Source organism: Cyprinus carpio, chromosome A3 (genome assembly GCF_018340385.1).
Source record: "Cyprinus carpio isolate SPL01 chromosome A3, ASM1834038v1, whole genome shotgun sequence".
NCBI classification, from domain to species: domain Eukaryota; kingdom Metazoa; phylum Chordata; class Actinopteri; order Cypriniformes; family Cyprinidae; genus Cyprinus; species Cyprinus carpio.
The window spans coordinates 29567896-29581177 of record NC_056574.1 but is presented as its reverse complement, the minus strand read 5'-3'; the positions used below and the strand labels follow the sequence as shown (position 1 = coordinate 29581177).

The following is a 13282-nucleotide window of genomic DNA, read 5'->3' as shown; positions in this document are numbered from 1 at the left end:
GCACAATCTGCAACGTTTAGTAAAGATCCAAAACAGACCATCTCTACATGAACATACTAAAAATAATCCACATTTTGGTCTTCTGGTAAATGTTTTGTAAGACTATGATGAAACACCGGCCCTGCTGTGAACAGAACAGATTTACAAAAGAATAAATAATATTAATGAATAAACTTACTTCTTTGTGTTATAATGTAGCACCTTTACACTTTTAGAGGTATAAGAGAAATTAATTGAGACAGAAATGCATTCCCTTGCTTTATCCTGTGTGAATTTCCAGTGTTAAGAATCACTTAAATAATAACAAATGATACAGAAAACAACTTATAGCAAAGGTACTTTGTGTTTTTGACTGGTAAATATATTAAAATACAAAGTTGTTCAAGCGTTCTCTGTGTTTGTAAAACATATAGTTTGAAATATGACATAAAATAACATGTTTTGATCGCATCCCTGGAGATAGTGTGCTTTTCAAAAGATTTCTTTTTCATAATCCTGGATCAGGGGGAAAAGATTCATTTATAAATTGGTTCATTGGTTCACAAAATTCAAGCCTCAATTTCACAACAAAAGGCAACCGCTTTTTGGGTGATTCAGAATAATAGGTGAGATTCTTCACAGGAGCAACTACCAGTTTGTCTCTTAAGGTGAGTGATCATAGGAAATCTTTTCGAGCCATTCTTTTCCATGTTTTGCTAGTTCTGTGCTCTTACTCGCTTCTTCTGTCCATGCTATAAATGGTGTTTCATGCTTCTGATGTTCTGAACTTCCAGATTTACATGATTCCCAAGTCCCACACATGAACCTAGAAGACAGACTCAAACAATCTCAAACAATCCTCCATGCAAACATCTTCTGTGTCAGAATTGTCTTTTTCCTCATGACTTTGAGCAGAGACCGAGATTAGAAGTGTTTTTTGAAAAGTGATTAGTGCCATATCTCTTAATGTCCCTGGACACACTGCTACATAAATAAGAACTCATATGGGAGAGATTGCATTCATCTGATTATCTGTGAGAGAATGATAGAAAGAGACATAGTCAACACATTCCATGTAATATTGTTACCATAATTAGTTTTACAGTATATTAAAGGTATAATGTACCCAAAATGAAAGTTTTCTTAAAATCTACTCACGCTCAGGCCGTCCAAGATGTAGATGAGTTGGTTTCTTCATAAGAGCAGATTTGGAGAAAGAACATTACGTCACTTGCTCTGCAGTGAATGGGTGCCGTCAGAATGAGAGTCTAAATAGCTGATAAAAACATCACAACAATCCACAACTAATCCACACCACTCCAGTCCATCAATTAATATTTTGTGAAGCGAAACCTAATAATAAACAAATAGTTTGAAAGTGTTTGAAAGAAACAAATTCATTATTAATACACTTCAACATTAAACTGTCATTTCTGGCCAAAATACCAGTCTATTATCCATACTAATGCTTCCTCCAGTGAAAAAGTCCATCCCCTGTTGTCTTCTCACATCGAAATCCATCGATCAGCGGTGCTTGATCTCTGCATATTTCTCTCTTGATTCAGTCAAGATGACTTCTCACATATTACGGATCAAGGACTTGTATTTTAGCTGAAAGCAATGGTTTAAAGTTAAAAACGTCTTAATGATCAGTTTGTTTATTTCAAACACACAGCTTTTCGATTCACAAGACATTAATTGATGGACTAGAGTTGTGTGGACTACTTGTGGATCATTCTATCATTCTGACGGCACCCATTCTATGCATAGGATTTATTGGTGAGCAAGTGATGTAAATTACTCGAAATCCAAAAATTGTTTCCCATTAAGAAATAAACTAAAAATCTACATCTTGGATAGCCAGAGGGTGAGTACATTTTCAGCAAATTTACATTTTTGGCTGAACTATTCCTGTTAATATATGAGCAGCTTATACCTGTGTATGTTTGTATTACATGAGCAGGGCTCTCATGGCAGACTTGCTGATGCGATTGCGCTGTTTTCTCCTCCTTTTCGGGGGTTGAGGAGCTGATCTGGGGGGTTTGTGTGGAGGGAGCTGTTGCACAGGAGATGTAGTACCTGTTTGCAACAACAAAATCAACTTTTAATCAAGCTATTCTAATCTTGCAGTGTTGTGCAGTATTGTTGTGCTATGTTAAATCCAATCACATTAGCACAATAATAAGTAATGCATTTTGATATAATGCTGTCAACACTGCACTGCACAAGTTTATGCAGGCGTATGCAAGTGTTACTTCCTCTTCCTGGCGTGTCTGTTAGTATTTATTCAAAGTCAGCTGAGATATTCATAGACATTGGTTCACAGAATCAAACAGTGCCACCACTTACATCAAGTGGGTAAATATGTCAGACAAAAGCACAGCAAAGAATGAGAAGAATTTCCCTCTGACCTGTTCATAGTGGAAGAGAGTATTTTTTTTATCTATCTATCTTCCATCCATCTATCTGTATGTATGTGTCTGTAATGCATTCTAACACCCACCCAGAACACCCTAGCAAATGCACAGTAACACCCAGAATACTGAAGTGCAAAACCCTAAAGTTTTGCCTAAGGTTTGTCTTGAAGAATATTTGTTATCTAATTTGCATCTCACATACAAACCACAGTCCAGGAAATTGTTTCGGTTAAGACTATTCTTTCCAAGTTAGATCTTTTTGTTTCTTGATTTGAGTTTGTATATCAATTTGAAAAAAACTGCTAAAAATATTTGGAGTTATGTAAATGACAATGTAAAGTAAACTTGGGGTGCTTTTACTTTCTTAAAGGGATTGTTCACCTAAAAACAAAATTTCTGTCATCATTTGCTCACCCTAAAGTTTGTATCAGTTTCTTTCTTATGTTGAGCACAAAAGAAGATAATTTTGACTAACATGTATATATATTTTTTTTCCATTCTATGGAAGTCAGTGGCTATGCCAACTGTTTGGTTACCAACATTCCTCAAAATACCTTCTACTTTGGAACAACTTGAAGGTGAGTAAATGACAGAATTTTCATTTTTGTGTGAACTGTGTCTTTAATGCAAGTTTTAAGCAAAGGTTACAGTGGCACAGAGCTGAGATGTTCATTTAGAAGGCTGTTGACATGTCAAAATTCTGCTCTGAAGATCATAGAGATCGTAATGAACAGCCAATCAAACTTACCTTACATATTTTTGTTGTCTTTTACTCAAAAGCATAAGTTGACTTATTACTTTAACAACACTGTATTCTGTCCAGCTGACTATTAATAATTTCTTCCAGACACTGATGATAAGCGATTGAAAATAAAAACCTCATATTATCAGTTGGAGTGTTTTGTTATTTTACCTGTGCGTTGTGTGGTTGTATAAGTGTGTTGTTGTTTGTGATGGAGCTGCTGTATATTCTTCTGTTGTACTTTGAGGTGATGTTTGTGTTTTTCTTCATCTAGGATTTTGTGCACTTGCAGCAGCTCTTCCATTTTCTCTTCCTTGTCTTTTTTGCCCATTTGTCTCTGCTCTAGCTCTTCCTTCTTCACCTCTACGTTCGTAGTCTCACCTTTCACATTCTGACCATTCTCTTTTACAGGCAGAAACACATCTCCTCGATTCTGATTGGCTGCTCCTGTGGCCTTAGAGGTGTCTTGGTCTGTCTGATTTGTTGTTTTCAATTGTTCGTTTTCTTGCGTTAGATTTGATTGGTGCATAAAAGTATAATTGGTCAATTCCAATATACTCATGTTATAATCTGATGTCTGATTTGTTATACTTTGGTTAGCATTACTCTGCAATTCGAATTGTGTAACATTGTGCAATGATAAAACAGTTTCTTCCTGCTCGGTATGATTTGGCAGAGGAGCCGTCGTTCCCTGTGTTGCAGTGTCATTCATTTTGCCGTGTCTCCTTCCATCCCCAGGGTGACGGTTATGACCTTTGCCCCCTCCATACTGCGTCTCGTTCAGAACCCAGCCGTCCCGGCCGAATCCTGATTCAGAGAACCTCTCTTTGGGCAGCCAGCTGTGGCTGAGCAGGTCCTCCAGGCTTATCCTCTGGTTGTGTTTGAGTTCATCCCTGCGATGGAGCTCTTCTTTGGATCGTGGTTTCCCAGAGCGTTCCCGTCCTTCTTGTCTTTGGCCGGATGACTTCCAGCGCTGAGGGGGCCGAGGAGCCGGCTGACAGCGGCACTCTACGTGGTCGAGAACGGAGACGACAGCCTTATCATAGAGCGGCCGCTTGTTCACGTACTGTATCTTCATCACCTGAGGATGAAGAGGAGAGCAAAGTAAAAATGGCTTGTTTGAAGATACTGTAAGTACACACTTGAAAAGAGAGAGAGTGTGTGTGTACCTGTAGGTATCGTGTGTGTGTAAGTATAGGCACACACTGCAGGGTCTTGGTGTTACAGCAGCCCGAGCACCTCTGTACCTCCACACACGGAGGCCACAACAGGAAATTTGCATTGCTACGGTCCAACATGGAGCGTGTGACCTCGATGACCTCTGTCCTAACCTTACAGATGGCTTGCTGAGCAGGCTGAGCGTCTGCAGACGAAGATGGAGACATACACACAGAGGCACATGAACTAAATGCAAAACATATAGCAATTAGACTAACTTGATTTGTACAGGTGCTTGCTCATGCAAAATGCTTCCCCATTATTTCAAGGTGTTGTGTAGCTAATCATTTGACTTCCCATACAGCGCATAACTAAACTAAACTGGCTGCATGATAATAACTAGGGGTATTGTAATAATGTGGTACTGATTTTTCTAAAACAAAACACAACAGTGAAAAATTAAATAAATATAAATATTTTGAAATAAATAAACAAACAGACACAAATATATTGTTTTCCTTTTATTTTATTTTTAAATTTATAATTACTACACTACTGAATGTTTTTATTAAGGTGTTAAAATGATATAAAATGTCAATAATTACAATAAATGCCACCAAATATACTTTTTGAAATGTCTATTAATTCAGTTTAATGTTTTTATTTGTTTGTTTTCTGAATAACATCCATCCTTTTCTCTTTCTTAGTTTATTCCTCCCTGTCTCTCTCCATCTTTCTCTCTCAGTCTTTCAGAACAGATATACTGAAAAAGTCTTATTCCAGAAAGTGCTTGTTCAGCATGCATGAACAATAATGAACTGTGCTTGTTTGAGTTCTTCAGATACTCTTTTCCTCGATGATCATCGCATCTGGGAATAATGATGATCTGACCTCAGCTCAAGGGGACAGATAGACAGATTTGCTGACTTTGGATGGTTATTGTTATGAGCCTTATTTGAAAGCTGCAGTCATACACGCAATAAATCAATATAATTGTTCAAAAGAACTAAGTACTTAAATTAAAATAAAGAATGTTTTAAAATATATCAGAAAATGTGTTAAATTTTTAAGTAACTCCTTTTGAAAAACCCATGGAGAGACAGTATTTACACTTTTGCAGGGAATGATCCTACCTAATGTTGTATAAAGCATGGAAAGGTATTTGTTAAATACATAGTTAACAAATAATGGTGACGTAAAGAGAATAAAACAATATAGCAACAAGCAAGAAAAGAGAATATGAACAAAGTAAGTTGGACTAACCCAGAAGACTGCGTGGCAGACGGTTGCTGGTGTCGTTGTCATGGTGACTGTCTGGCTCAACCTCTGGAGAAGAAAATGACAGTGACATTGAACCATCAGGTAATGAAATAGTGATGGAAATGAATGAAATGCAGACCCTTGTAGGAAATGGCAACTTGTTTTTGTTTCCCAGGAATAAAAATGTAACACTAGAAGAGGACGGGCATTTTCAAAGGCTTTTTTACTTAGTTAATGCAGATAAGAGTTTCTGCTTCTGTACATGCTTTTAATATAAATGAGGACAGCTTACATCAGGGATGGGTAGGAGGACCTGGAGGGCCACTGTCCTGCAAAGTTTAGCTCTAAGCCTAATCAAACTCACCTGCCTGTAGCTTTCTCTTGATCCTGATGACATCGGTGAGCTTGTTAAGGTGTGTTTGATAAGAGTTGGAGCTAAATTCTGCAGGACAGTGGCCCTATAGGAACAAAGTTACCCATCCCTGGCTTACTTACTGTAGATCAAGGTCAAAAAGTTGTTTCGTAAAAAAGTATTAAAGAGCCAATCTATATTACGTACTGGGGTGCTGTAGCCCAGAGTCATAATTAACATATTTATTAAAGAGTAATATTTGCCTCCAGGAATGTCAGAGGCATTTTAAACCTTTATCCAAAAAAAAAAACCCCTTCATATTAGTGACACACCTATAAAACACCAAACATATTTATTTGATAGCTACAGGTCACTACAGTGTCTATATTATTAATGTAAAGAAAGCTTATTTACCTATAGATTCAGAGAACAGCAAAAACTGCAAGTCCTGAATAGAAGACACAGATCCACCCTTCACCAACTCAACCACAGCGGCCGGAAGAGGATCAGCCTAGAGAGAGCAAACACAATGAAATTCATGTTCTATTCAACATAGAATCCTGAAAGAAAAACTGTATCATGGTTTTTACAAATGTATGAAGCAGCACATCTGTTTACAAAATTGTTAATAATAAGAAATGTTTCTTGAGTAGAAATTCAGCATATTAGAATGATTTCTGAAGGATCATGTGACACTGAAGACTGGAGTAATGATGCTGAAAATTCAGTTTTGCATCACAGGAATAAATTACATGTTAGATTATTTTCAAAAAGAAAACAGCTATTTTAAATTGCAATAATATTTCAAAATATTACTATTTTGAAATATTATATATATATATATATATATATATATATATATATATATATATATATATATATATATATATATATATATATATATATATATATAATAAGTTAAATAACGGTCAGTTGTACAGTTTAACACAACATTTGAGCTCAGAATTCTGAATGACCAATTAGAATCAAAAATTCCAAAGAGCACATAAATAAAATAATGTGTATGTGTTGTTGTGTGTTCGAGTGTGTGACAGTGAGACAGAGCACTATGGATGCTGGTTTGTCTCAGGGTGTTAATGCAGGTCTTGGGGACACAATAGCTCTGTTCATACAGCATGTCCAGACAGGGGCCACTGACCCTCGTCTCCTCCGTCTCATCTGGCAGCATTTATGCAGGACACAGGAAAGAGGGCAGAGAGGACGTGGGGGATGGAGAGATGGAGAAAAGGTGAGTTTGAGGAGAAGAAAGAGAGAGATGGATGAGGGAGGGAGGCTGCCGGAAGGATGGAGTACTTCAGTAATCGGCGTGATAAGGGAAATCAGTCACATTTCTGGCTGGTGATTCAGGCGGTTTTGCATGAGCCGAACAAATGCAGGAATTCAAGCGTGCCAAAAGTAAAGAAACATCCTAAATTTGCCACACCTCTTGCGGTATGCACATATAATCGAACAGAAATAATTCATGGGGAATCATTGGTGTATCTTAAACTCTTGGGAGCTTTGAGAAGCACACTGGTCTTGTTTTGTCCAAATGCATAAATCTTGTGAATCATCAGTTTTCCATTTTTAATTTCTCCATCACATTCTTAAACGCTCTCTCATCCGGTTGTGCATGCATGGAAGAACTGCCAATACCACAGCAAGGTTTCAATTCAGGTCTATAGTGCACCAGGATGTGTTCATATGCAGATAAACGCTGTTTGAACATTGATTAAATGTTGTCATGGGGATTTTTTGATACTGAAATTATCACAGCACAGATGGATAGAATGAAAACATAAAATGTAAGTAAGATTTTGTATAATGTTTTTCAAAGAAGAGCCTATGCTTAACAAAGCTGCATTTATTTGATCAAAAATAAAGACACAACAGTAATATTATGAAATATAGTTACAATTCGATATAGTTGTTTTCTATTTGAATATATTTTAAAATGAACTTTTCTCCTGTGATGACAAAGCTGGATTTTCATCATCTAATCAAATCATTCTAATTTGCTGATTCGCTGCTCAAGAAACATTCCTTACGATTATTATTAATATTAAAAACTGCTCAATATTTCAGTTTTTTTCTTAATAAAAAAAAAAATATTGCTCAGCATTCGTTTGAAACAAAACTTTTGTAATCATGTAAAAGTCTTTACTGTGGATTTTGATTCATTTGTTCTCAAACGTTTAAATGGTAGTGTATGCTTGGACATACACACTAACACACTCTAGTGTATATGATTCATAAACATTTATAATATATCACACACACACACACACACACACACACACACACACACACACACACACACACACACACACACTAAATTGTTTCATGGCTACCCAATGTAAATATATAGCATCACACTTATACAAAAAACAAAACAAAACACATACAAATGGCACACACAAAGACCTCACAGATAGAATAGAATAGAATAGAATAGAATAGAATAGAATAGAATAGAATAGAATAGAAGGGCATTTGTATTGCTAAGGAGTTGCTGTTTCTCAGGAGATTTAATGGAGATTCATCGATTTCTGATTTTGGTTTGCAGACTTTAGTTTGGTGATTTAGCAAATCTAAGCACAGGCTGAAACAGTATTGATATCTCTTTAGAAAGGAAAAGCATATAAGATCAAAGGGTCCTTGACTCAAGAGAAAAAAGTGATAAACATTTAAGTAGAAAATTTGTTTTTCATTTTGAAAACAAATTTCTGATTCTGGCTATTCATTCTGATTGCTGGCTGTGAGAAACATCTGAGATAATAGAGACTGAATTTGTCTGAAACTGAAATTCCAAGTTAACAATTTAACTAAAAGAATGCAAAAAGATTAAATTTTTTTTTTAAATAAATTAGATTATATATATTATATAAAAATAATAAAAATATATCATATTTTTTAAATAAAATAAATATATATGCAAAAATCAAAATATCACAAAAATGTGCAAATTAAGCTATACTGACACTTGCAGGTTGCCTCATCCAAACAAACCATGGGGAGGGTGGTGTGTGCCTCAGTTCATCACCAGTGCTGACCCACACAACCCCTGAACCCTGCTCCTAATATCATCAGAGTGAAGGACAGGCCCAGAGCATTCTGGGATTGTGGAGGAGTGGTGGAATGCACAGCCCATGTTGGGGAGTAATGATACATAATTACACATCTGCTGACAATGCTCTCTCACACACACACATGCCCATATCATCTACTAACATATGCAAATATGCACAATCATCAGTTCGCGTAGCTGCAAGAAACAATATTGCATGATTGTATGTTTTTCATTTTTATCCGTAAATAAAAACATATAATCAAGTGAATATGTCTGTCTTGCCTATTTTTCTCCTAAAGCAGGATTTTCCCATCCAAATCACACATCATAAACAGATGAAAAAGTATGTTCTTACATGAGGAACTTCCAAAAAGTACACCTTAAAGCTGAGAGGGCTCATAATCACAGCTTTTAAATTAGTTTTTATCTTGCATTTCCCTTCGAACAAGAATTAGCTTTTAAACATTACAATTTAAACACATCCCGCATGTTTTAGAAATGTCATGTTTTCATTTAACTATACCCATTAAATCTCTTATGATATGTCCCCCTCTATGACTTCTAAGTTTTAGGGGGATGGGGGGTCACAGAAATGTCATATTTTGATTAGGTGCCTCATGCAACACAACTATGGTGGTCAAAGGAAGGGCAAAAACATTAGAACCTGCAGATCTCGTGTGCTAAATGTTTGAACAATCCTAGTGCACCAATCAGTTCCTGGAGCCTTTAGGCATTATTTAACTTACTCATTTAAAAGAATCACCCTTCATATGATTCCCCATGGGTGATTTATGATGTTGGGGGATGCAAAAGGTTACACTCCAAGATTACAGCACAAATTAATGTGGCATTAACAATATTCAAAGAACCTTGAAGCACTGGGAAGAAAAATCCATCCTGTACACAAATACACATGCATAGCCCTATATACTCAAAAGTGCCATTCCAAACCTGTTGTTTCTTCCATGGAACACAAAAGGAAATGTTTTATAGAATGTTAATGCAGTTCTTTTCCATACATCTGTCAGGCTACAAAAATCTTCATAAAAGTATTCTGAAGACATTCAGATTGAAATAAGTTATTTGCTAAAAATATTAACTTTTGAAAAAGCTCTGAATGAATCTCACTTGCCTTTTTGTTCAGATTTAAAATAAATCTGTGACACGTCAAGTCAAGTTTGTCGTCAATGATAACGTCTATTCCCATTGGTCAATGCCAAAACAGTTAGAATATGTGAAATAAAGATTGAAAATTAAGATTTTTAACATTCAGTTTAAAGCATGAAAGCAAACGTTGCCAAGCTTAATACCATTTATGCAATTTGTCATAGATTCTGGCATGTGCTAAAACGTGACTTGCCCGTTCAAAAAGGTAACATTTGAAAATGTGATTTAAGAGCTACAGAAGAGGGGATGATTTTCATGGGGGAAAAAATAGACTTTAGACTTTAGACAAAATAGGATTTTGGCTTGTTTCTAAACAAATCTATCATATGGCTTCAGAAGAATATACTGCATGAGTATTGACCTCTTTTGCATGCTTTTGTCCTTTTGTGGCTTGACAAATGAGGAATCAACTTATTTATGGAGGAAAATTTTGGGAAAAACAAAAATTTTGAGAATAAATAAATAACCGATTAATTATATTGTTGATATTATTCACTCTATAAAGCAATGATAATTCAATCAATTCTTAATGAAAAAATAATAAGCCTGTAAGAATGCAACAGGAACCAATTAACTCTCCAGGACAGAAAGTTGAGATTCATAAATCGCTCTTACCTCCGCATTGCCAAACCGCAGACACGCCGCCGCAAGTACCGCGAGAAGAAGCGGGATCCGCGATCTCATCTTGCTGCCGTGCCGCTGCGGGGCTCCACGGGACAGCGCGCATTTAGAGAGACGCGCACCAGACGCTCCGCACTGGGCTCCGAGTCGCGAGCAAATATCGGGTTAATTAAGCAGCAGTTTGAGTCCCTCAGCGGCTCTGCAGGCTCGACATTCCTCGCAGTGCGCAAACATTCAGATTGCCCTCCACGGCAGAATGAGTCTCTCTTCTGAGGAGCAAGTGGCCCATTTGAAGTCCTTTGAAAGGCAGTTTGCGGATTAAAGCGAAGAGGTTTGTTCCCATGCGAAGCACCAAAATCCTGGATTCCTCAGTGGCGCTTATTTAATCATTCATTTATGGTTCAGACCAATAAAGACGTCTCTTATTATTAGTCTGTCTGAGAGAACGGTAATCTAAAATACCTGTTCAGGCATGGCAAATAATTAAAAAAAGTAATTCAGATTACATAAAATGTCTTAAAAGTCAAACAGGACTTTATATAGGCCTATAAAAAAAAATAATACAACATTTTAAAGAGTTATTTTTAAAAAGTAAAGTAATGCGCGTGCGGTCCTTTTGTTTTGGTATAAACTCCTCACTTATTAACTCCACATCACCGTTGATAAAGCATAAAAACTGTTATATATTAAAAAGCCTTTCCAATTTCAGATGGTCCATGTGTAGTAGGCTACGCGAGGGTCCCTTCTTCTCATTGTCTGTAACAAAAGCGACATTAATGTAGATTAGCCTAAATCTAACTCTTGTTCTTGCAGTTTTCTTATCAATGTGCAGCGCGTGCACGGCCCCGCGCGAGCAGTCTGTGCTGTGTTGATTATGGGACTGTGGCTCTGAGGAGGTTTTCAGGGGTCTGTATGTGGACTCTTATCTTACCCTCCCCTTAAAGGCAGGGCTGAACTCACTGAGAAAGAGAAAGAGAGGGTGAGGAGGTGCTGAAGTCATGTTGCTGCAGTGTGGATGCCTACAACTCATTTTAATGGTAGAAACCTCATACATATGCATTGGAACAAATAGAACATTATGGTGTTTTCAATTAATAACACTGAAAATAGAATGTACAATCCAATATATTATCAGTTACTCACCATCATGTTGTTCTTTAGGCTTTCTGTCTAATGTTGAACACAAATGGATATTTATTTTAAAATGTTCATGCTGCTATTTCCTGGAGCTACAAAAAAGCATTCAGCTATTCAATATGCACTATATTCCAAATGTGAAAGCATACAGCAGGTCTAACTTTTATTTGTTATCCTCCAAAAACCTAGCTCACAAATCTCATGTGCATATTTACAATGTATTAAACATGCACTGCCTTGTTGTCATCAATGGCAATTACTTCTTGCATTTCAGAATAAGCTTTCACCCCAAAATGAAAATATTAATGATGTACTGTAGATAAATTTGTTTCTTTATGAGAACAGATTTGGAAATTGAGCATTGCATTATAAGATGTTAACTGATGGACTGGAGTCATATTTATATATACATACACACACACACACACACACACACACACACACACACATATATATATATATAATATATACTATATATACATATACATATATATATATATATACACATATATATATATACATATATACATATATATACATATACATATATACATATACATATATATATATATACATATACATATACATATATATATATACATATACATATACATATATACATATTATATATATATATATATATATATATATATATATATATACAGTTTGTCTTACACTGTACAAAGTAATAAATTTAGTCATTTAGCAGACGCTTTTATCCAAAGCGACTTACAAATGAGGACAATGGAAGCAATCAAAAACAACAAAAGAGCAATGATATATAAGTGCTATAACAAGTCTCAGTTAGCTTAACACAGTATATGTAGCAAGGGCTTTTAAATAATATAATAAATAAAAAGAAAACAGATAGAATAGAAAAAGAATAGAGCAAGCTGGTGTTAGAGGTCGTTTTTTTATAATTGTATAATAAATGAAAATAAAATAGATAGAATACAAAAAGATTAGAAATGTAGTTAATTTTTTTTTTTTTTTTTTTTTTTTTTTTTTTATTTTTTTAAATAGAATTAGAATAGTGAGTGAAAAAGTTAGAGGGTCAAATAAAGATGGAAGAGATGTGTTTTAAGCCGATTCTTAAAGATGGCTAAGGACTCAGCTGCTCGGATTGAGTTGGGCAGGTCATTCCACCAGGAGGGAACATTTAATTTAAAAGTCCGTAGAAGTGACTTTGTACTTCTTTGGGATGGCACAATCAAGCGATGTTCACTTGCAGAACGCAAGCTTCTAGAGGGGCACATAAGGCTGAAGTAATGAATTTAGGTAAAGGGATGCAGAGCCAGTGGTGGTTTTGTATGCAAACATCAATGCCTTGAATTTTATGCGAGCAGCTATTGGTAGCCAGTGCAAATTGATAAATAGAG

At 35.9% G+C, this 13282-nt stretch overlaps 1 protein-coding gene across 2 annotated transcripts; it reads right to left on the bottom strand.

Moving 5' to 3' along the window:
* Positions 1–245: 245 nt before the first annotated feature.
* Positions 246–11669, bottom strand: LOC109078395. Of its 2 annotated transcripts, none has more exons than XM_042728683.1 (7): positions 10761–11668; positions 6323–6419; positions 5560–5622; positions 4308–4501; positions 3310–4219; positions 1916–2058; positions 246–1011 (listed from the first exon to the last, which is right to left on the bottom strand). In XM_042728683.1, the coding sequence occupies exons 1-6, from the start codon at positions 10827–10829 to the stop codon at positions 1931–1933; spliced, it is 1461 nt and encodes a 486-aa protein (XP_042584617.1). In that variant the 5' UTR covers positions 10830–11668; the 3' UTR covers positions 246–1011; positions 1916–1930. The 2 variants fall into 2 exon arrangements, with proteins under 2 accessions (XP_042584617.1, XP_042584625.1); XM_042728691.1 differs by lacking the exon at positions 246–1011 and adding an exon at positions 1281–1590 and having other exon boundaries at positions 10761–11669.
* Between the last annotated feature and the right edge of the window lie 1613 nt (positions 11670–13282).